The sequence below is a fragment of the Chiloscyllium punctatum genome, chromosome 1 (genome assembly GCF_047496795.1).
Source record: "Chiloscyllium punctatum isolate Juve2018m chromosome 1, sChiPun1.3, whole genome shotgun sequence".
In the NCBI taxonomy this organism is placed as follows: Eukaryota; Metazoa; Chordata; class Chondrichthyes; order Orectolobiformes; family Hemiscylliidae; genus Chiloscyllium; species Chiloscyllium punctatum.
In genome coordinates this window covers 121210542-121233637 of record NC_092739.1, presented here as the reverse complement: position 1 = coordinate 121233637, position 23096 = coordinate 121210542, and the positions used below count along the sequence as shown (strand labels likewise).

The 23096-nt window shown below is 41.3% G+C and overlaps 1 protein-coding gene across 8 annotated transcripts in view; it reads left to right on the top strand.

Annotated features, from left to right (window-relative positions):
* arid3c (AT rich interactive domain 3C (BRIGHT-like)) overlaps positions 1-20461 on the top strand; it is a 505674-nt gene extending 485213 nt beyond the window's left edge. For 6 of the 8 annotated variants that reach the window (XM_072573250.1, XM_072573264.1, XM_072573286.1 and 3 more), the window contains exons 6-8: positions 705-1001; positions 13102-13194; positions 17781-20461. In XM_072573250.1, coding sequence (XP_072429351.1) covers positions 705-1001; positions 13102-13194; positions 17781-17938 — 548 coding nt within the window. In that variant the 3' untranslated portion in view covers positions 17939-20461. The remainder of the gene's footprint in view (positions 1-704; positions 1002-13101; positions 13195-17780) is intronic. The other 2 variants (XM_072573259.1, XM_072573252.1) reach the window with 2 other exon arrangements.
* Positions 20462-23096: the final 2635 nt, after the last annotated feature.

The following is a 23096-nucleotide window of genomic DNA, read 5'->3' as shown; positions in this document are numbered from 1 at the left end:
TGCATTTTTCTGATATTAACAAATTGGTGCACAAAAATAATGGACATACTAGAATGTTTTATTTAAAGGCAAAGTCCAGAGAGGTTGCATTAGTTAACCAGGATATTTCTTGGAGAATTTCTGTTGTGCCTTTGGAGTACTCTTAAATTGTTGGTGGTGCACAAGGCAAAAATTACCAACAACTTCACCTCTGGAATGAGAATTCATCTCCTCATCAGGAAAGGTGCCACTTATTGACGTAGCCACCTCACCCTCTGAATTCCACCAATGTTGTGTACTTCACATAATTTTCAGATTGACATTGATGCACAGAAAGGTACTTTTTCTCCCTTTGAAGTGCACCTTTCACAATACAGTGCAGAATAGATTACGTGTCCTGTCAATTTGGAATTCTTTGGAGGCTATGAGCTAAAGAGTACTGGAAGGCTAGGAATAAAAATATCAAAAGTCTCTCATCTAAAGTTTTTTTTAATTTCAGATGTATTATTTAGTGGTATATTATTGGTGATTAGTAATTATATTAGTAGTGATTTTCACAGATAATCTTAAGAATTATTAATCAGATTTTTATTTTTGTAATACATCAAAATCTGACCCTTGTAAACCTCATGACCTGACTGAGGTGTGGCAGCAATGTAAGTTGTGGTCCTATTATGGATTTGATGGAATTCTTTTCAGTGTGTCCTTCTCTCTTTTTGTTCTAGAAGAATCGATGCCCTCGACAGCCGGACACAATCGAATAGCAATCCCACTCAGTATCGCTGGTCATCATGTGACCACAGCTCAGGCTGTTGCAGCCCAGGCAGCCACTGCACAGGTAGCAGCAGCTCAGGCTGCTGCCCTGGACCAGCTGCGGGAGAAGCTGGATTCCGGGGAGCCTCCGGAGAAAAAGGTCTCAGTTGTGGCAGAAGAACAGCAACGACTTATGCAACAAGCACTGCAGCAGAACCTGTTGGCCATGGCAACACAGATCCCTATGAATATTAAAATCAATAGTAGAGGTAAGGCGAGGAGGGGAAATTCATGTGAAGACACTACATTCTGTCTCAGGTTTCTCATTAATCTTGATTAGATCCCCTACACTGTGGAAACAGGACCTAACAAGTTCACACCAACCCTTCAAAGAGTAACCCACCCAGACCCATTTCCTTCTGACTAATGCACCTAATACGATGGGCAATTTAACATGGCCAATTCACCTGACCCGCACATCTTTGGACTGTGGGAGGAAACCGGAGCAAACCCGGGGAAAACATGTAAACTCCACACAGGCAGTCACCTGAGGCTGGAATCGAATCTGGGACCCTGGTACTGTGAGGCAGTAGTGCTAACCACTGAGCCACTGTGCCACCCTACTCTAACTTGTTGCACATCATCACCATGAAAAGCAACCTTCTCTTTGTTCACTTGGAATCTTAAATTCTCTATGACCAACATGCTTTTCTTTCTTTACTTATTTGCTAGAATACGTTTCCTTGTTATTTCCATCTTGTTGCCATAGTAACAGGCTTACATGTATATTTTGTTGTGTTGAAACCGAGACCCATTTCACTGTCTCTGAATTTAATTAATTCTTTTCCCTCATGTCAATGTATGGCGCTCCTGACCTCCTTCCATCTGTCCTACAGGTTTTTGAAATTTAAATTCAGTTAGTTTCTGCTTGAATTAGTCTTGTTTGCTAAACTTACTGTCTTCTTCCCTGTGGGCATGAACATTTGTCTATAGTTTTTTCAAGAAGCAATAATTAAATGTCTTCTGACTAGATGTTAAGATATTCTATATAATTGTACATTTGAAGTAGCATACTGTGTAATTTGATCAAATAATCAAATAATATTGTTTGCCTTACATGGGAAAATCCTAGCAGATTATACTAAAAGACCTTTTATTTCTGTTTCATGAGAGTGATGTTTAATGTACTTTTGACAGCATATTGTATGGTCCCCCACCTTCCATACTTGCGTATGAAGACCTTCTGCTTTTATTAAATTTTTTTTCATTCCCCAGAAAGGTGAGATATGCCTGTGCTGTAGAATAAAACATCTGCCCACATTTCATATTCAAATATCAATATTAGGTATGCATTGGTAAGTTATATCCTGAGCAAGGTCTGAGTCAAATCTTCAGCATTCTGCCGCCGTGGTATCTGGTATCTTAACCTATGTGGAGCATCAGCTGCTGCAAGACATTATCCAGATATCTACTCCGAGAACACAGGCTCATATATCCAATCTTTACTATCTACTGTGACTGGGCTTTGAAAGGCAAGTAGGTGCTGCAGAAGTTCTATATTTACAATTGGAGAAAACGCAAGTAGATTAGGGTGTAATGTACGTCGAAGTTTCATTTGAGATCATAACAGAAATGCACTCACATATTTAATGGCAGTTCTGTTGCATAGCATTTCAGTTTTGAGGAATCTGTGTACTTTCTGTCTATGAAATGAGGGTGAGAACTCCACATACAAGCAGTCTAGTGACCAAATGATGGCTGTACTCGTATTCTTCATGTAAACATTTTTGGAGTCATCCTGGCGCCAAGGTGCTTTCCCTGGGAAAAGAAAGTTCAGTTCTCTGTGGTAGGTTTGGTCATCTGACCTGGCATAGACAGGTATGCACTTGTTATGGTCCCAGATGATGTGAATAGGAGACAAGTTAGAGTGAAAAGAGAAATGTACAGAAATGGCAGTGTGCAAAAAAAAATGAAACCTTCAAAGTGATAATTACTATAGAGATGAGACATGTTCCAACAAGAAGTAAACAGCATGTAGCAAACAAAATTGACGTTCCTGAGATAATTAAAGTGACCAGACTTTAAAAGAAACTTTTAAAAATGTGACACGTAAGGGAGTAGAATGAGCTGAGTTTTTTTTTTAAAGGGAGCTGCATGGAGCCAATAGGTGGAATAGGTCCTTCTATGCTGCACCATTTGATAATTCTGTGATTCGATGAAAATACTTTGAAATTGTATACAAAATACTACCAAGGGCAGAATTGAAAATGTAGATGAGAAATGGGAAAACTTGGAAAAGAAGAAGAGGCACAGGAAAAAGATCCCTGCAGTTATTAAAAAAGGACTAATAAAGAATTTTATTAACACATAAAACGTAAAAGCATTGTTAAAGAAAGTTTAAAATTGGTTAGAAGTGAAGAAAATAAATCTTATACTGAATGAAGGTTACAATACAAAATGAGTAGTTTGCTTCACTTCTTACACAAGAGACTAATATAAAAGGTGATTAAAAAAAAGTTTACACAATTGAATAGAATAATTTGGAGAATGAGGGGAAAAAGCACTGAAAGAAATTGTGGAATGTGAAGTGAAAAGGGGCAGAGTCCTGATAATGGATAATGCACAGTATGAAGGGTAATTCATGGGCCTCAACTGGTGGTGGGGCAGCTAGCACAACCAGGGACCTTCTCTCACTGAACTTAATCCTGGTGGAGCTGAGAAAATGGGAGAGGTTAGAGTATGCTACCAGTCTGCATGATTAAGTGCCTTTTCACCTCCAGGCTCACCACCTGCAGGAGAACCTGATGTCATATTATGGATCAGCCTTCTTGTCAGTAATTTTCAATGTTTTAATTAAAGCAAGTGCTACAACATTTTAGCCTTCAATTTGATGCAGTTTCTGCTTCCTTTTCATTATGTTTTTGTTTTAAAGTTTGTGTTTGTTGTGCAACATATGATCGTTTTGATCTAAGGACTTCATAATTCACTAAGGAAGCTTGCAACATGTCTGTTATTTTAATGGCTGACTTTTGCATCATGTAACTTTCTCTTTCCTGTGGCTCATAATAGTAGCTTCACTCTCTTTAGCCCACTGTTCTCAGCATCTGTTTTAATTGCATAAGATTAAGTAAGTGATGTTTTCTGCTGGGACCTGAAAACATCCTGTGCAGATGTTGGTACTGTAAGCAACTTTACTTTCCTCTGAGCTTACCCTCTGGCTTTGTACCTTTTGATGGTATGTGGCCTTTCTAAGGAAGCAAAACATTTTTGATGCAGACAGTTACTGTGGCGTATAATTGCAGAGAAAAATTGCAGAACTTGGAGGTACAGAAGGATCGTGGTACTTCAATCACAAAATGTTACTTTGCAGGTACAGTAGGTGATTAGGAAGAAAAACCTGGAATGTTTTTGCTGATTGCAAGAGGAATAGAAAATGAGTTGGGAAATTTTACTGCAGCTATATAAGACTTCGGTGAAACCACATCCGAAGTATTGTTTAATTGAAAAAAAAGACAAAATTTGCATGAGAAGCAGCTCAAAGAAGTTTCACTCGACTTACTCCTGAGATGAAGGGTTCATCTTAGGCATAATTTGGAGGTGCTGGTGTTGCACTGGGATGTACAAAGTTAAAAAATCACAGAACACCAGGTGCACCCACAATAGACAATAGACAATAGGTGCAGGAGGAGGCCATTCAGCCCTTCGAGCCTGCACCGCCATTCAATATGATCATGGCTGATCATTCCTAATCAGTATCCTCTTCCTGCCTTATCTCCATAACCCTTGATTCCACTATCTTTGAGAGCTCTATCCAACTCTTTCTTAAATGAATCCAGAGACTGGGCCTCCACTGCCCTCTGGGGCAGAGCATTCCACACAGCCACCACTCTCTGGGTGAATAAGTTTCTCCTCATCTCTGTCCTAAATGGTCTACCCCATATTTTTAAGCTGTGTCCTCTGTTTCGGCACTCACCCGTCAGCGGAAACATGTTTCCTGCTGCCAGAGTGTCCAATCCTTTCATAATCTTATATGTCTCAATCAGATCCCCTCTCAGTCTTCTAAACTCAAGGGTATACAAGCCCAGTCGCTTCAGTCTTTCAGTGTAAGGTAATCCCGCCATTCCAGGAATTGACCTCGTGAACCCACGCTGCACTCCCTCAATAGCCAGAATGTTTTTCCTCAAATTTGGAGACCAGAACTGCACACAATACTCCAGGTGTGGTCTCACCAGGGCCCTGTACAGCTGCAGAAGCACCTCTTTGCTTCTATACTCAATTCCCCTTGTTATGAAGGCCAGCATGCTATTAGCCTTCTTCACTACCTGCTGTACCTGCATGCTTGCCTTCATTGACTGGTGTACTGCCCCTTTACCTAAGTTGACTCCATTGAGATAGTAATCTGCCTTCCTGTTCTTGCCACCAAAGTGAATAACCATACATTTATCCACATTAAACTGCATCTGCCATGCAACTGCCCACTCACCTAACTTGTCCAGGTCACCCTGTAATCTCCCAACATTCTCATCACATTTCACCCTGCCACCCAGCTTTGTTTCATCAGCAAATTTGCTAATGTTATTGCTGATACCATCTTCTATATCATTAACATATATTGTAAAAAGCTGCGGTCCCAGCACGGATCCCTACCGTACCCCACTGGTCACTGCCTGCCATTCCGAAATGGAGCCGTTTATCACTACTCTTTGTTTCTTATCAGCCAACCAATTTTCAATCCAATCTAGTACTTTGCCCCCAATACCATGCGCCCTAACTTTACTCACTAACCTCCTGTGTGGGACTTTATCAAAAGCTTTCTGAAAGTCCAGGTACACTACATCTACTGGATATCCCTCGTCCATCTTCAGAGTTACATCCTCAAAAAATTCAAGAAGATTAGTCAAGCATGATTTCCCCTTCATAAATCCATGCTGACTCTGTCCTATCCTGTTACTACTATCCAGATGTGCCGTAATTTCATCCTTTATAATAGACTCCAGCATCTTTCCCACCACTGAGGTCAGACTAACTGGTCTATAATTTCCTGCTTTCTCTCTCCCACCTTTCTTAAAAAGTGGTATAACATTAGCCACCCTCCAATCCTCAGGAACCATCCCCGAATCTATCGAATTCTGGAAAATAATCACCAACGCATCCATGATTTCCCGAGCCACCTCCTTTAGTACCTTGGGATGTAGACCATCAGACCCTGGAGACTTATCAACCTTCAGACCTAACAGTCTCTCCAACACCAATTCCTGGCAAATATAAATTCCCGTAAGTTCCTTCAGGCAATGTTACCTCAGGGAGATTGCTTGTGTCTTCCCCAGTGAACACAGATCTGAAGTACCCATTTAATTCTTCTGCCATTTCTTTGTTCCCCGTAATATATTCCCCTGTTTCTGTCTTCAAGGGCCCAATTTTAGTCCTAACCATTTTTTTGCCTTGCACATACTTGAAAAAGCTTTTACTATCCTCCTTTTATATTATTGGCCAGTTTACCCTCGTACCTCATATTTCCCCTGCGTATTTCCTTCTTACTAATCCTCTGTTGCTCTTTAAAAGCTTCCCAGTCCTCAGTTTTCCCACTTATCTTTGCTATGTTATACTTTTTCTATTTTAACTTTATATGTTTCTTAACTTCTCTCGTCAGCCACGGCCGCCCATGCCTCCTCCTGGGATCTTTCTTCCTTTTAGGAATGAACTGATCCTGCAAATTCTGCATTATACAAAGAAATATCCGCCATTGTTCCTCCATGGTCATCCCTGCTAAGGTATTGCACCATTGAATTTTGGCCAGCTCCTCCCTCATAGCTCCATAGTTCCCTTTATTCAACAGAAGTACTGTCACTTCCGACTGTACCCTCTCCCTCTCAAATTGCAGATTGAAGCTTAATGTATTATGGTCACTACTTCCCAATGGCTCCTTCACTTCGAGGTCTCTGACCAATTCTGGTTCGTTACACAATACCAGATCCAGAATTGCCTTCACCCTGGTCGGCTCCAGCACCAGCTGTTCGAAGAATCCATCTCTGAGGCACTCCACAAAGTCTCTTTCTTGAGGTCCAATACCATCCTGATTCTCCCAGTCTACCTGCATGTTAAAATCCCCCATAACAACTCAAGTAACATCTTTGCGACAGGCCAATTTCACCTCCTGATTCAACTTACATCCGACATCCAGACCACTGTTTGGGGGCCTGTAGATGACTCCCAAGAGGGTCTTTTTACCCTTAGTATTTCGCAGCTCTATCCACACTGACTCTACATCCCCTGACTCTAGGTCCCCCCACGCAAGGGACTGAATATCCTCCCTTACCAACAAGGCCACCCCACCCCCTCTGCTTGTCAATCTGTCCTTGCGATAGCACGTGTAGCCTTGAATATTCATTTCCCAGGCCCTGTCCACTTGAAGCCACGTCTCAGTTATCCCCACAATATCGTATCTGCCAATTTCCAAAAGAGCCTCAAGCTCACCCATCTTATGTCTAATGCTTCGTGCATTCGTGTATAGTATTTTTAATTTGTTACTGCTCTCACCCTTCCCATCAACCCCTATTTCACTCAACCTTACAGCATGATCCCTTTCCAAGTTTTCTGCCTCATTGATACGGTTGTCTTTCTTGACTTCTCTTGTTTGAACTTTCCCTTCAATTTCCTTTTTAAACATCCAGTTTGTCCCCTCCCCCCCACTACTTAGTTTAAATGTAGCGGTGTTGCAGTAAAAAACCTGCCTGCCAGAATGCTGGTCCCTAACCTATTAAGGTGCAAACCGTCTCTCTTGTAGAATTTATGCTTACCACAAAACATACCCCAGTGATCCAAGAACTTAAATCCTTGCTTCCTGCACCAGTTCCCCAACCACACGTTCAAGTCCATTATCTCACTGTTTCTGGCCACACCAGCCCGAGGAACTGGAAGCAAACCAGAGATAACCACCTTGAACATCCTGCTTTTCAGCCTTCTTCCTAGTTCCCCGAAGTCCCGCTGTAGTATGTTCCTCCTCTTCTTCCTGACATCCTGACATTAGGAATAAAAGAATGACTAGGGTAGGAATAGGTCCAATCAAGGATAGTAATGGGAAGTTGCGTGTGGAGGCTGAAGAGATTGGGGAGGCACTGAATGAAAACTTTTCGTCAGTATTCACTCAGGAACAGGACATTGTTGTCGATATGAATACTGAGGCACGAATTAGTAGAATGGATGGCTTTGAGATATGTAGAGAAGAGGTGTTGGAAATTCTGGCAAGGGTGAAAATAGATAAGTCCCCTGGGCCTGATGGCATTTATCCTAGGATTCTCTGGGAAGCAAGGGAGGAGATTGCAGAGCCATTGGCCTTGATTTTTGTGTCCTCTTTGTCTACAGGAGTAGTGCCAGAGGACTGGAGGCTAGCAAACGTGGTTCCCTTGTTCAAGAAGGGGAGTAGGGATAATCCTAGTAACTATAGGCCAGTGAGTCTCACTTCTGTTGTGGGCAAAGTCTTAGAGAGAATTGTAAGGGATAGGATTTATGCACATCTGGATAAGAATAATGTGATCAAGGATAGTCAGCATGGTTTTGTGAAGGGCAGGTCGTGCCTCACAAACCTTATTGAATTCTTTGAGAAGGTGACTAAGGAGGTAGATGAGGGAAAGCGGTAGATGTGGTATATATGGATTTTAGTAAGGCGTTTGATAAGGTCCCCCATGGTAGGCTACTGCAGAAAATACAGAGATACGGCATTGAGGGTGAGTTGGAGGTTTGGATTAGGAATTGGCTGGCTGGAAGAAGACAGAGGGTAGTAGTAGATGTCAAAGGTTCATCTTGGAGTGCCGTCACTAGCGGTGTTCCGCAAGGATCTGTTTTGGGACCATTGCTGTTTGTCATTTTTATAAATGACCTGGAGGAAGGGTTAGAAGGTTGGGTGAGCAAGTTTGCGGATGATATGAAAGTTGGAGGAGTTGTAGACAGTGAGGAAGGATGTGGCAGGTTACAGCAGGATATAGCGAAGCTGCAGAGCTGGGCAGAAAGGTGGCAAATGGAATTCAATGTAGCTAAGTGTGAGGTGATTCACTTTGGTAAGAGTAACAAAAAGATGGGGTACTGGGCTAATGGTCGGATACTTGGTAGTGTGGAAGAGCAGAGGGATCTTGGTGTCCATGTACACAGATCTCTGAAAGTTGCCACCCAGATAAATAGTGCAGTGAAGAAGGCATATGGCGTACTGGCTTTTATTGGTAGAGGAATTGAGTTCCGGAGTCCTGAGGTCATGCTGCAGTTGTATAAGACTCTGGTGCGGCCGCATCTGGAATATTGTGTGCAGTTTTGGTCGCCATACTATAGGAAGGATGTGGAGGCACTGGAACGGGTGCAGAGGAAGTTTACCAGGATGTTGCCTGGTATGGTAGGAAAATCCTATGAGGAAAGGCTGAGGCACTTGGGGTTGTTTTCATTGGAGAAAAGAAGGTTTAGGGGTGACTTGATAGAGGTGTACAAGATGATTAGGGGGTTAGATAGGGTTGACAGTGAGAACCTTTTTCCACGTATGGAGTCAGCTATTACAAGGGGGCATAGCTTTAAATTAAGGGGGGGTAGATATAGGACTGATGTTAGGGGTAGGTTCTTCACTCAGCGAGTCGTAAGTTCATGGAATGCCCTGCCAGTAGCAGTGGTGGACTCTCCCTCTTTATGGGTATTTAAGCGGGCATTGGATAGGTATATGGAGGATAGTGGGTTAGTGTAGGTTAGGTGGGCTTTGATCGGCGCAACATCGAGGGCCGAAGGGCCTGTACTGCGCTGTATTCTTCTATGTTCTATGTTCTATGTTCTATCATTTGTGCCGACATGTACCATCACCTCTGGCTCTTCTCCCTCGTCCTTGAGGATTTCCTGCACTCTGTCCGTGATGTCTTTCATCCTGACACCAGGAAGGCAACACACCATCCTTAAATCCCGTCTGCTGCCACAAAAATCCCGGTCAGTTCCTCTCACGATGGAGTCCCGTATTACCACGGCTCTGTGCAATGTCTGACTCTTCCGCTCTGCCTCTGCGCCAACTTCTGATTGACAGACCTGGCCGCCTTGCGAACTGGCAGTGTCATCAATCTCTACTGATTCCAAAAGCTTCAACTTGTTCCTGACAGGTACTTCTCTCATCGACAACTTGCACCTGTCTCCTCTCTGCCTTCCTCATCGTCTACTCTCTTCTGGCATGATTGGTGTCATAACCTCGCTGAAGGTCTTCTCCAGAAAGATCTCATTCTCTCGGATGAGCCTCAGGTCCTCGAGTTCTTTCATCAGTGCTGCAATATGCTCTGTCAGTAGCTGAACGTGCACACACTTTCCACACTTACACGAGCCAGACACACCAGAGTCGTTGACCTCCCACATCAAGCACGTAGCGCACTGAACCAGCTGGGCAGTCATGTCTTCACCCTCCTCAACTGTGGCGTAATCACTTCACTCAACCTCCTTGTCAAAGACTCCTGAGCTGAAGCTTCACTCTTCGATCCAAACTTCCTTAGACCCTCTTTTTGTGGCAAGTCTGTGGACTCGTAATTTAATTTAGAGGAGGAGGGAGGGAGGGAGACCCTACCTTGTAGGACCTGGGGTTTAGAACACACCCACTCTAATAGCAATCACTTACCTTCCAGACTGGCTTTGCGCTCCGTCTGAACTTCCGCCCAGCTCCCACCGCTCTCTGCTGCGAAAAGCCACCTGATGAAGGAGCAGCGCTCCGAAAGCTAGTTCTTCCAATTAAACCTGTTGAACTGTAACCTGGTGTCATGTGATTTTTTAACTTTATCTTAGGCGGAAAGATTGAACAGATTGGACCTTTATCCATTGGGGTTTAGAATGAGATGACTTTATTAAACCATGTAAGATCCTGAGGGGTTTTGACAGGGTGGATTCCGAAAGGAATTTCCCTTGTCACAGAAACCAGATGTAAAGGAACAGTTTCAGCATAAGAGCCTTTTAAGATGATGCTGGAGAAACATTTTATTCTCTCCAAGTGTCGTTAGTATTGTGGTACTCTTTCACAGCAAATAGCAGAGGTGAGCATGGGGTTGGGAGGTGGAAAGATTTGGTGTTCATTGAATGCATTCAATGCAGTTTTAGATAAATTTTAACTGACAAGGAATATAGTGTAGCAAGCAAGCAACTGGAGTTGAGACTACAACCAGATCATCATAACAGGCTCGAAGGACCAAATGGTCTACTCCCGTTCCTAAGACCAATGATACTAAGCACTCACTGGATAGGTAGTGAACAAGATCCAAGAATAATTAGAGAAGAGTTGAACAGCAATTTGAAGGGAGGAGAAAAGATGTGTCTGCAAAATGGGATAACTCTTTAATGAAGTCAACAACCAACCAAATAACTCTCTGTGTTTTAAGATTCAATGATACTGACAATGCTAGGTCTGTGGTTGAATGCCTGCCAAAGCACACGCTTCATGCTCACTGTTCATTGAGATCCAGATAAGTGACACATCAGAAGTACAAATACTGCTTTAAGCTCATCTTCAACTAAAGCAATTTTTTTGCATCAAGTTCTCTTTCAGTGAAAGAGAACTTGATGCAAAAAAATTGCTTTAGTTGAAGATGAGACTAGGACCCATGGACACAGCCTTAGAATTAGAGGGGGTAAATTCAGAACAGAAATGCGGAGACATTTCTTCAGCGAGAGAGTGGTGGGCCTGTGGAATTCATTGCCGCAGAGTGCAGTGGAGGCCGGGACGCTAAATGTCTTCAAGGCAGAGATTGATAGATTCTTGTTATCTTGAGGAATTAAGGGCTATGAGGAGAAAGCGGGTAAGTGGAGTTGAAATGCCCATCAGCCATGATTGAATGGCGGAGTGGACTCGATGGGCCGAATGGCCTTACTTCCACTCCTATGTCTTATGGTCTTATGGTCTAAGATTTTCATCTTGTACTCAAGGAATCGCAAGACTACCAATGTAAAAATTGTATTGCGTGCAGTTCTGGTCTCCTTCCTATCAGAAAGCTGAGAAACTTGAAAGGGTTCAGAAAAGATTTACAAGGATGTTGCCAGGGTTGGAGGATTTGAGATATAGGGAGAGGCTGAACAGGCTGGGACTGTTTTCCCTGGAGCATCGGAGTCTGAGATGTGACCTTATAGAGGTTTACAAAATCATGAGGAGCATGGATAGGATAAATAGACAAAGTTTTTTTTCTGTGGGGTGGAGGAGTCCAGAACTAGAGGGCATAGGTTTAGAGTGAGAGGGGAAAAATATAAAAGAGACCTAAGGGGCAACTTTTTCACGCAGAGGGTGGTACGTGTATGGAATGAGCTGCCAGAGGAATTGGTGGAGGCTGGTACAATTGCAACATTTAAAAGACAACTGGATGGGTATATGAATAGGAGGGATATGGGTCAGGTGCTGGCAGGTGGGATTAGATTGGGTTGGGATATCTGGTTGGCAGGGACGGGTTGGACTGGAGGGTCTGTTTCCGTGCTGTACATCTCTATGACTCTATGACTCTGAAAGGTAAAATAACTCCACACAAGCCGGTATTCCATCATCAATCATCCCTTATTTGCACGTGCACTTGTACTTGACATTGGTCCGGCTTCCTCAGAGCCAGCTGTCAGAGTGAACAGAACTTCTGACACTCCTGTTTGAATCTGTCAGTGGGGCTCTCTAATTGGATCAGATTAACAGCCCCAATCAGGGAACTTGTATTCTTTGATGTCCACCTAGCTGATCTCATTATGATCACTACAAACCGTAACACAATATTTATTCTGTGAGTATAAATGTGACATGAGCATAGTGATTGGTTGGCAAATGGACTTCGATTGGTAGAGGTGTTGCCTTGGAGAATGCACTAGTTAGATGATGACTGACAGTTAATGGCCAAGCTTTGCTTCAAATTTAAATCAGGTGAGTGAACTTTGATCGGTCAAGGATTACTTTTGTCTTATGCCTGTCATAATAGATATCCTTTTGGCTTACAAAATATTGTACCACTAATTTAGAGAGGACCATTTTATTACAAAATCTGGGTGTAAACTAAAACCTCATAATATACGACAGGTCAAGGTATAAAAGAGGAGGAATAACTAAAAAGCAGTGGTTAGATGCCAACTACTCCCCATACTTCATTTTTAAAAGCTGATAGAATCTAGTTAGAAAGAAAACTGTAGGTCATAAAGAATTTCACTAATTGCACCCAATTTCACCTTCAGCTTCAGGCATGTAAGGAAGGGGAAGAAAAACATTTGGGCTATTTGTTAAGAGAAACTTAGTAATCAAATATCCCGGTGCGATCAGGTCCCAGGAGTCAGCTTATCATCTCTAGTTTACTCTCTCAGCTATTTTACTTTTTGACACTCATATTGGTATTTTCTTCTTCTTGCTTTCCCCAGCAGATGACAGACAAGAAACTGCATTGAACCTGTCTACAAATGGCATTAGCAGCATCAACATGTCAATAGAAATAAATGGAGTTGTCTACACAGGTAAATAGAAGGCTGTTTTCCGATGTAATTGCAAGCAGGAAATCCAATAACTTATAGCAGTGCAGTGGCGTTAAGTTCTATACACAATTTGATGTCTTTACTATAAAATCCATTCTAATGAAGTGGCAGTCCGATGCAGTTAAAAAAGTTAAATATCTTGAAATTGCCCTTGTTGATTTGTGGTCGATTGTGCTCATTGTCTTAGATTGAGAAACAGACTGCAGAATCCAGACTGTGTTGTTGAGCTGAGGGTTTAATTACCATTGTGTAAGCATTGGTAGCCCAGCGCCATCTCTGCCGTGTTCACTTACCCTTTAATTTCCACCTGCTCCTCAAGGAACAGATGGAAACATGGAATTAAATAAGATTGAATGAGGAGGTAGGGGGATGGAATGGACGTATGGATAGGACTGGAATAGTTATCAGGGAATGTTGTGCTAAACACTGAAGCAAAACAATACTAAAATAAAATCTGCATCTTAGATAGCTGTTGCAAACATTATCATAGAATCTCTACAGTGTGGAAGGAGGCCATTCAGCCCATCAAGTATACACCTACACTCTGAAGAGCAACCACTCAGACCCACCACGTCCCTGTAAACCTGCATTTCCCATGGCTAATCCACCTAGCCTGCACAACCTGGGACATTATGGGCAATTTAGCATGGCCAATCCCAGCACCTGGAGGAAATCCACGCAGACATGGGGAAAATGTGCAAACTCTGCACAATCTCCGGAGGGTGCAATTGAACTCAGTCTCCCTGGCATTGTGAGGCAGCAGTGCTAACCACTGAGCCTCTGTGTCATTCTATGTCTTGCCCAGAAAAAAAAAAGCAGCACGTGGAACTGCAGTGAAATATTCACCATCTTTCATGACAGATGGCACAGTCTCTATACTTTAAAGCCTCTCTGGGGTTGCCTGATACCATGCCAGCCATAATTATCCATAGCCCCTGTTTATACTTTCCAATCATTCCACAGTGTGCAAAAGAATGCTGGTGTTTACATTTTTTATGTTGCAGGATGGATTCCAGCATCAAAGAACTATGGGAGCAGGAGTAGGAAATTCAGCCCATCAAGACCTGCTCCACCATTCTAGAAAATTAAATTGGAGAGGGTTTAGAAAAGATTTGCAAGGGTGCTGCTAAGAATGGAGTGTTTGAGTTATAAAAATAGGCTGGGGCCTTTTTCAATGGAATGTAGGAGGTTGAGAGGTAACCTTACATAGCGTATACAGGATCATGAGGGACAAAAAAAAGGTGAATAGCAAAGGTCTTTTCTCTAGGTAGGGGAATTCAAAACTAGGGGCACATTTTTAAAGTGAGAGGAGATTCTATGATGCTATGATTTCCATCTACTTCTAATTCCTTTGTTAGTCAAGGACGCATCTACCTTTGCCTCAATAGATCTATGTCCACCACTCTCTGGGGAAGAGAGTTCCAAAGACTCATGACCCTTCAAGAGAAAATATTTCTTTTCCACACCTCCTTAATTGGAAGAGCCCTGATTTTTAAACTGTACTTCCTCATGTCTTCCAGTGGAGAACACACCCTTTTAGCATCCACCTTCTGATGTCTTCTCAGGATCCCAAGTAGGTAGATAACATTGATAGTTCACCCTTATCCACAATCGTCAGAAACAAATTTGGCCATGGTGACTAAATGTGTGCTGAATGACCCTCAGACCCTGTCCTTCCTGATAATCTTTTGTAAAGCACTGCAAGAGGCGAGCTTCTGTATTCCATGTTGTACTGAAGACACTGACCTGAGGTGGTCACCACCAAAGCACTCTTGTATGCAGTCACTGCAAATTCAAAATAACATTCAGTACCTTCAGCACCAAGATCTAAAACTGAAATGTAAATGCAAAAGGCTGGAAATACTCAACAGGTCAGACAGCATCAAATCCAGGAAGTTAACAGCAGAAAGCACTGAAGGATTTTCTAATGAGGAGAGGTCCAGTAGGTTGTGTCTTTAATCATTAGAATTTGAAAAAATAAGAGATGCCCTTATCATGGAAAAAGACACAGTTAGTATTTCAGGTTGACGACTGAGGAAAGCTAACATTTTCAATTTGCAGTGGGTTTAAGTAAGTACAGAGGCAAACAAAATGGTGAGAGGGGAAAGAATACGTTGGAAAGTCTGTGATAGAATGAAAGTCAGGCAAATAAGATTAAAAGACAAAAGGGATGATTATGCAAAATAAAACAAGATTTTAAATTGAAATTATTTGGCATTACAGCATCAAATCCTATACTGATCCCATTATTCAGAGTTGAATGGAAATACACTCAGGATGATTTTGCATTGAAAGGGATTGCATACTTTCCCCCACAAATACTATAATCACTGAAAAGAAGCTCATTATATTTTTGTGGCTGCAAAATGTGGGTTCATTGAAAACTCATAGGAAAAGAGTGGCACTTTCCTTCAAATTTTGCTATTTTTTAATCTCATTATTTTCTCTTCTATTCTTTTTAGTTTCAGTTGTGCTAGCACAGCAGGCCTTGTTGTTTAATCATAAAATCCCTACAGGCTAGAAAGAGGCCTTTTGGCCCATCCAGTTCAGCAACCCTCCAAAGAGCATCCCACCCAGAGCCAGCCCTGCACCCTATCCCCATAACCCTGCATTTAGCATAGCAATCAACCTAGCCTTGGACTGTGAGAGGAATCCAGAGCACCCAGTGAACAACTACACAGACATTCGCCTGAGGCTGGAATCAAACCTGGGTCACTGCTGTGATGCAGTAGTGCGAACCACTGAGTCACCAGGCCACCCGTAACCTAAGGTTCTCCATAATTAAAATAGAACATACTATAAATTTGCAATCAAAATGGATTTTTCAGATAACTATGAATTTACTTCTATGTTTATTACCTACTAAAATTGTACAGATGATCCCCAATTCATGAACATCTAACTTATGAATACTCATGCTTCTGAAGAAACTCCCATACAGGGCTGTATTAATTTTAGTTTTAAAGAGCCAACATGTGAATGTTTCCTCATCCTTATGAACAAATATTTTATTGCCCTAAGACCATCAGACGATGAGAAATAGAAACAGGAGTAGGCCATTTGTTGCGTTGAGCCTGCTCAGCCATTCAATAGGATCATGGCTAATCCAACACTCCTCATGTCTATCTTCCTGCCCTTTCCCTGTAACCCCTGATTCCTCTACTGATCAAAAATCTATCTAAAGCCTTAAATATACACAAGGACTCTGCCTCACAGCTCTATGGCAAGGATTCCAAAGACTCACAACCCTCTGAGAGAAGAAATTCTTCCTCATCTCAGTCTTAAATTAGTGTCCCTTTAATCTGAGACTATGCCCTCTCATCTCAGACTCTCCCATGAGAGGAACCATCCTCTTGGCATTTACCCTGTCAAGCCCCTTAAGAATCCTATGTGTTTCAATGAGATCACCTTGCATTCTCCTAAACCCCAGTGAGTACAGTCCCAACCTGTTTAGTCTCTGCTCATAAGATAATCCCTCCATACTAGGGATTGTCCTAGTATTGTGCTCCAACATGCGTACAAATCAACTCATGAAAATACTCAAGAGCAGAACTCATTCACAACCCGCAAATTGTCCATATACCTGACAAAATCAAATTGATAATGCAAGTGATGCATCTTAATAAACTGCAAAATGCAGTAAAAATTATATTGTTATTCATTGTATATATTAACAAGCTAATTATACAGGAGTGTATGACACTGGCAATTTGGCACATGAGCCAATTTCATGCAATACAAAATTGCATGGCCTTATAAAGTACACAAGAATTGATCTGTCAACCTCTCAAACTTGTTCTTCCATTTTGTTATGTCCAGGCTGATCTGTACTTCAACAACATTCACCTCTCTTTGATTTATGTGCGTTTATGCCTTTACCAAACAAAAGTACATTCATCTCCATCTTGGTAACTTAAAGTGATATGGCATCCACAGCCTTATGGGAACAGAATTCTAGGCACCTACTGACACTTGTCTGAAACCTGTTTTGTATTTAATTCTTAAATGACCTGGTAATAGTTTTGAAGATTGAGCCCTCTTGTTTGTGAAATCCTGCTCCAAGAGAAAGTAGCATAGCTGTATTTATCAAATGCTGGTGTCATTTTAATAACCTCCATTATATTTTACTTGCTCGACTGACAATGCAGATTCTTACTCTGCTGAAATTTAGAAGATTCCTGCAAATAGACACACAGTCCTACTGGTTGAAACAGACCAGAGTCTCTTTATGTATGTACAGCGTTTGACTGGATTTTTCAGGTACAGCCAGATAGAGGCAGTGTCTTACATGCATTGTTCATTTGTCCCAGTGGAATGACTTGTTTCTCAATGGACAGTTGGAGGATACAGAATAAACTGCCTCTTTATTTTCAATTTTAGTCCGAGATAGAACCCAAAATGGTACCGTTTGAGTCTCCAACCCACCCTCACACTAACTTGAGTTTGATTAGAGAGTGGAATAGAATATACCTATCTGTCTGTTGATCATGTGCTATGCTCACATGTGTTCCATTGCATATATGTCTGTTCGTATTAAATAGCAAAATCTAACTTTTACTTTTCCCCAGGGGTTCTCTTCGCACGAAGGCCAGTCATTCCCGCAATGTCTGGCAGCAATGGGAACAGCAGCAGCTCTCAGGGCATGCCTAGTCCGGCATTAGCAGCACAAGCCCAGCCTTCGTCTTCCTCGTCTCACATTCACACTCCGACCAGTTCTGCACCTTGAAGCCTCAACAATATGCAGGAGATCACACAAGACAGTCCCGGAAGACACTGGTGTTTTTTTGAGAGTGTATTTTTTTTTGCAAGGAAAGTTTGCAATGAGAATATTAATAACTTTGCAGGTGAAGTGATGGGGAAAATAAACTCAATCATGCATGAGGGTCACATTTACTATATTGTACAGTTAATCACTGTTGGACTGGAATCCACTCAATTTTTGTGAAAAAGAAAACAAAATCAGAGATTTTAACTTTGCGTAAATCTGTTGCTTTCTGTAAGTGGGTTGACACTTATATTTCTAAATGGACATCCACACAACCACAGACTCTTCAATGAAGATGGTGATGAGGTTCAGGATGACCATTCTGATTGGACGCACTTGTCTATTTTATTGTGTACTGCAGAAACGTTCAGTTTTTGGAAGATTTATTAGATGTGGCCAAAAAGAAGGGGAGGAAAAGGAAAAAAAAGAATAGCGATTGATCATATTTGCATCTTAATAATGTTTCATGATCTAGGGGGATTGATTATTTTATTTCGATAATCAGTTGTTTTCAGGAAAAAAAAACATATACTGTAACTCAGCTTTTACCAAAGAGAGGAATAATTTATCAGGATATATGGAATCAATCACAGGGCTGAATTCAACAATCATATTAATATAAAGTAAATTTAAAAGAAAAATGAAAATAGTACAATATTGAAGCAAGGGAACAGTTTTTAAATGGGCTGATTAATACTTGTATGTTTATGGAGTTTGGTGTGAATGACACTGAAATACTGAAGTTTAATCTTCGTAAGACTACAGAGAGAGAAAACAGCTTAAGGATTGTTCATACGGTACTGGATCTCGAAAGGAAATTGCCATATCAGGCAAGAATCTTGGGAATACATCTGGGGCCTGACCTTTTACAAAGCTACAACTGTGTTACAGGGATCAATTCTGTCTTATCATCCATGTCCTGTTGTTCACAATGATGGCTGCACGTCTGTCCCTGTGCAGCAATAATATGGAGATTTATGATTAAGTGCACAAAGAGAAAGAAAAAGAAGCAGTGGGGCAGTTTTATCAATTAAGTGGCTTTATTGAATAGGGCCAGATGATCATGTTGACAGTGATGCACTGACCCAGGCTGTTGAATGGAATCAAGGGGGAGGTGGAGGTGTGTCTGTTCAAATTAATGCTGTCAGAATCCAACAGCTCATTGCAAAGGCTTGTCAAGTCTATAGAATTTAGTCTGAAAGAAGTATCTTGCTGGTATATTGATTTCTTTTTCTTGACTTCTGATAAACTCAAATGGCAACCTCTGCCTCTACCCCTGTCCATTTGCTCTTCACAGATGCAGCCGAATACCTCGTGAATCTTCTAATTAACATTTAATAAGAAAAAAAGAGAGATGCTCATAATATACCTCATAGAAGTCATTTTATTTAATTTGTATTTTTATTGTAAAGCCACTTGTGAAGCATTTATTTTCACCAATCACTGTTTTTTTTTTAAATTTTGTAATGTTGTACCAAAGAAGGGAATATTCTATTGTACACCTACCTCATTATTCTGAATAGCAGATTGTCAACTCCCAGTCGCATCATTAGGATCTTTGCAGGGTGTTAGGAAGGGAACAAGTTGCCATTAGCTGGAATTCTAGCTGACTGTGAACCAAGTTTAATGGTGGCTTTTTTTTGCTGTGTACCAAAGATCAAACAATACATTTCACACTTTGTTGAACAGTAGCACATTGCTGGTAAATATTTCTTGTGTCCATTATGTGTTGTTCACTTTGTTTAGGCTTTTTTGCAATGCTACGCAGTAGGACTTTAGATTCTAAAATGGCTTACTAGCTGTGTATGAAACTTTATTTTTGTTTTCTTCTTGACTAATCCAGTGCATTAAGTGAAAGCTGGATTGTGGTGCTCAGGGGTATCAATCGAAAAAAAAAGACTTTCTTTGCCATTTGACTTCTCGTACATTTAGAAAATGCTGCTTCTTTGGAGAATTCCTCTCTCCAATTTGATGCCCATGGAATATGCATAATTGGAATGTATACTTGACTAAAACAATCAACCAAACAGCTTCTTAGAGTGTTTCACTCACTCTGGATTTTTACCAGTAATGTGTGTGATTGCTAATCATTTATTGTCTACAGCAGCACAATTTTTCTTACTAAATGAAATTTTTCTATTCACCCATAGGAACAATATTATTAGCCAATTAATATTAGGATTGTTTTACTATTAGAAAAATAAATAACAATTGGTCAAGTCTACTGAATTACCCACATTTCCTTACCCCCACCCCAATTTTCTGAATGAATTTCCATATGCGTCTGTAGTATCCTTATTCAGTAATAAAACTGCTTTCAGTAAATCCTGAAACCATCTTCTGGATTAGAATTTTAGAAAGGAAAGAGATGCTATATCAACAAATACACTGTCAAGAGTATGTTTGTGTTAAAATGGTGTTTTGCTTTGGCATTGGAGTTATTCTTTGTAAACCGGTCAGAAATTAAACTGTAAATTGAAAGTCTATTTGAATGTGTGTGTGAATTTCTGCAAGCAGTTAGCATTATACGCACTAATAGATTTGCTTTGGTCAGTTTCTCAATGAGAGATGCCTGTGCTCATATCTATTTCTGAACTCAGTTTTGTCCACTTTGCTTCGTTCTGAATTTTTCTCACTAGTTGGGATTGCAGGGTTGGAGAACAGTCTTTGCTTTCTTGCCCTACTGGACACTCTTCCAGTCTAAATTACTAAACACTCACTCTAATAGACATTATCAGGGTTATAGCCAACTCTGTCATCAGCTAGGATCCACTTAAATGCACTTTAAAAAAGCACATTGCTGAATAATTGATAAAGGAAAATGCTGATTGGTTGTCTTGTTTATTGCATCAACTAAAATGGAACAAAGAACTGCAGATGCTGGAGATCTGAAACAAATATAGGAACTGCTGGAGAAACTCAGCAGGTCTGGCAACATCTGTGGGAAGAAAACAGAGTCAACATTTCAAGTCCTGCGTTCTGATGACAGGTCACCAGATTCAAAATGTTAACTCTGTGTTCTTCCCACAGATGTTGCCAGATCTGCTGAGTTTCTCCAGCAATTACAGTTTTTTGTTTCAGAGTAGAGATTAAAACTGGCATCTTCTAGGCCTATCCTAAAACAAAAGCAAAACAGTGTGGACGCAGCAAATTTGAAATATAATCAGAGAATGCTGGAGAAACTCAACAGATTTGGTAATCTCAACAGACTCTGATGACTTCAGAATGAAGATGGCTTTTATATTGTAGAAAAAGTGGAGGGCAGCAACTGGAACAGACAGGAAAGTCAGGGGAAGGTTAGAGAGTGAAGGAGATTAAAGATCAAAGGTGTCACTGAACAAAGAGTAAAGATATTTTAATATATATAAATTCAGATCTATCTCACTCAATTGTTTGTCTACAAAACAACATTCTGCAGAGGCTGGAAGTCTGAAATAAAAATTGAGAATGCTGGAAATGCTCAACGGCTCAGATATCTTCTGTGAAGAGAGAGAGTTAATATTTCAGAGCAATGACCTTTCATCAGAACAGAGGAATGATATAAGGTTTCACAGAAGCAAAGAGGGGTCATGGGAAACAAAATCAAAGAGAGGATTTCTGATCGGGTGGAAGGAAAGAATATTAACTGGTAAAAGTCTTCATGGTACAAAAGGGAAAGAAAGTGATAATGGGTATAGTAAAAGACTGGAGATGTATTCAGGTGAGGTGTGAATAGCAACCATTTGAATGGAACATGTAGAAATAAGAAATAAAATAAAATCCAAACCAAATACAGACAGTGGTTATGATTTAAAATTGTGAAGTTTATTATTGAGCAGAGAAAGCTATGAATTGTTGAGTTGAAAAATTAGGTGCTGTTCCTTGAGTTGGAACAAGCTAGCAAGGACAGAAAGATCAGTAGAAACTGCAGTTTCTACACACTTATTGGGGTCAGTTAGCTCAGTTCTGGACAGCTGGTTTGTAATGCAGAGTGACACTAACAGTGTACAATTCTTGTACTAGCTGTGGTTACCATGAACCCCTTGTTTTCTCAACCTTGTCACAAGCCTGAGGTGTAGTGACCTTTAGGTTACAGTCACTGCTAGCTCTCCTCTCTGTAATGGTGACTTTACCTTTATATTCTTGTGAGTGAATAGCAACAGGCTTTATTGAACATGACAATATGCAGAATATTTGGATCCAGACAGACCCAGACCCATTGCTCAGTAGCTTCACTTGGAGGGAAGGTGCATTTCCCCTTTACAGGAGCAAGGTGAGGAATTGAAAAGACAAGTGACAAGAAGCTCAAGACTTTTGACTGATCTCACCATCCTTTGACTTGGCTCTCTGCAGCGAACATTTTGTTCCATGATTTTGTTTTGCTGGTTCAGGTCTTTTTTGGTCTTCTTCTTCCTTCTCACTATGTGAGAACTATGTGAAGCCTCGTCTCTACATGTGTCTGTGTGTCCAACATTGTGATCTCCATTAAAGCATAATGAAGGCTGAGTTATAATATTTGTATAAGGAACAGCATTTGGCTAGTTCCATATCAGGGGTTACTCAATAAATGAAATGTTATGTTGCCCTTGGACATTTCTGTGATTTGATATATTTTTCACAGCCAAGGCTTCAATGATGACAACATTATGCTGTCCTGAGGCTAAGTTGATGAAGGAATAGCTGCTGCTTCCAGAATTGATACCCAATCTGTTTCACTCAGAATGTGCCACGAGACCCTTCCTCTCCACTCTGAGCACTGTCCTTCAGACTGTACCATCAGGCCCTCCCCCTCTGAGCACTGTCCCTCAGACTGTACCATCAGGCCCTCCCCCTCTGACCACTGTCCCTCAGACTCTACCATCAGGCCTTCCCCCTCTGAGCACTGTTCCTCAGACTGTACCATCAGGTCCTCCCCCTCTGAGCACTGTCCCTCAGAGTGTACCATCAGGCCCTACCCGTCTGAGCACTGTCCCTCAGACTGTACTGTCAGGTCCTCCCCCTCTGAGCACTGTCTCTCAGACTGTACCGTCAGTCCCTCCCTCTCTGAGCACTGTACCTCAGACTGTACCATCAGTCCCTCCCCCTCTGAACACTGTACCTCAGACTGTACCATCAGGCCATCCCCCTCTGAGCACTGACC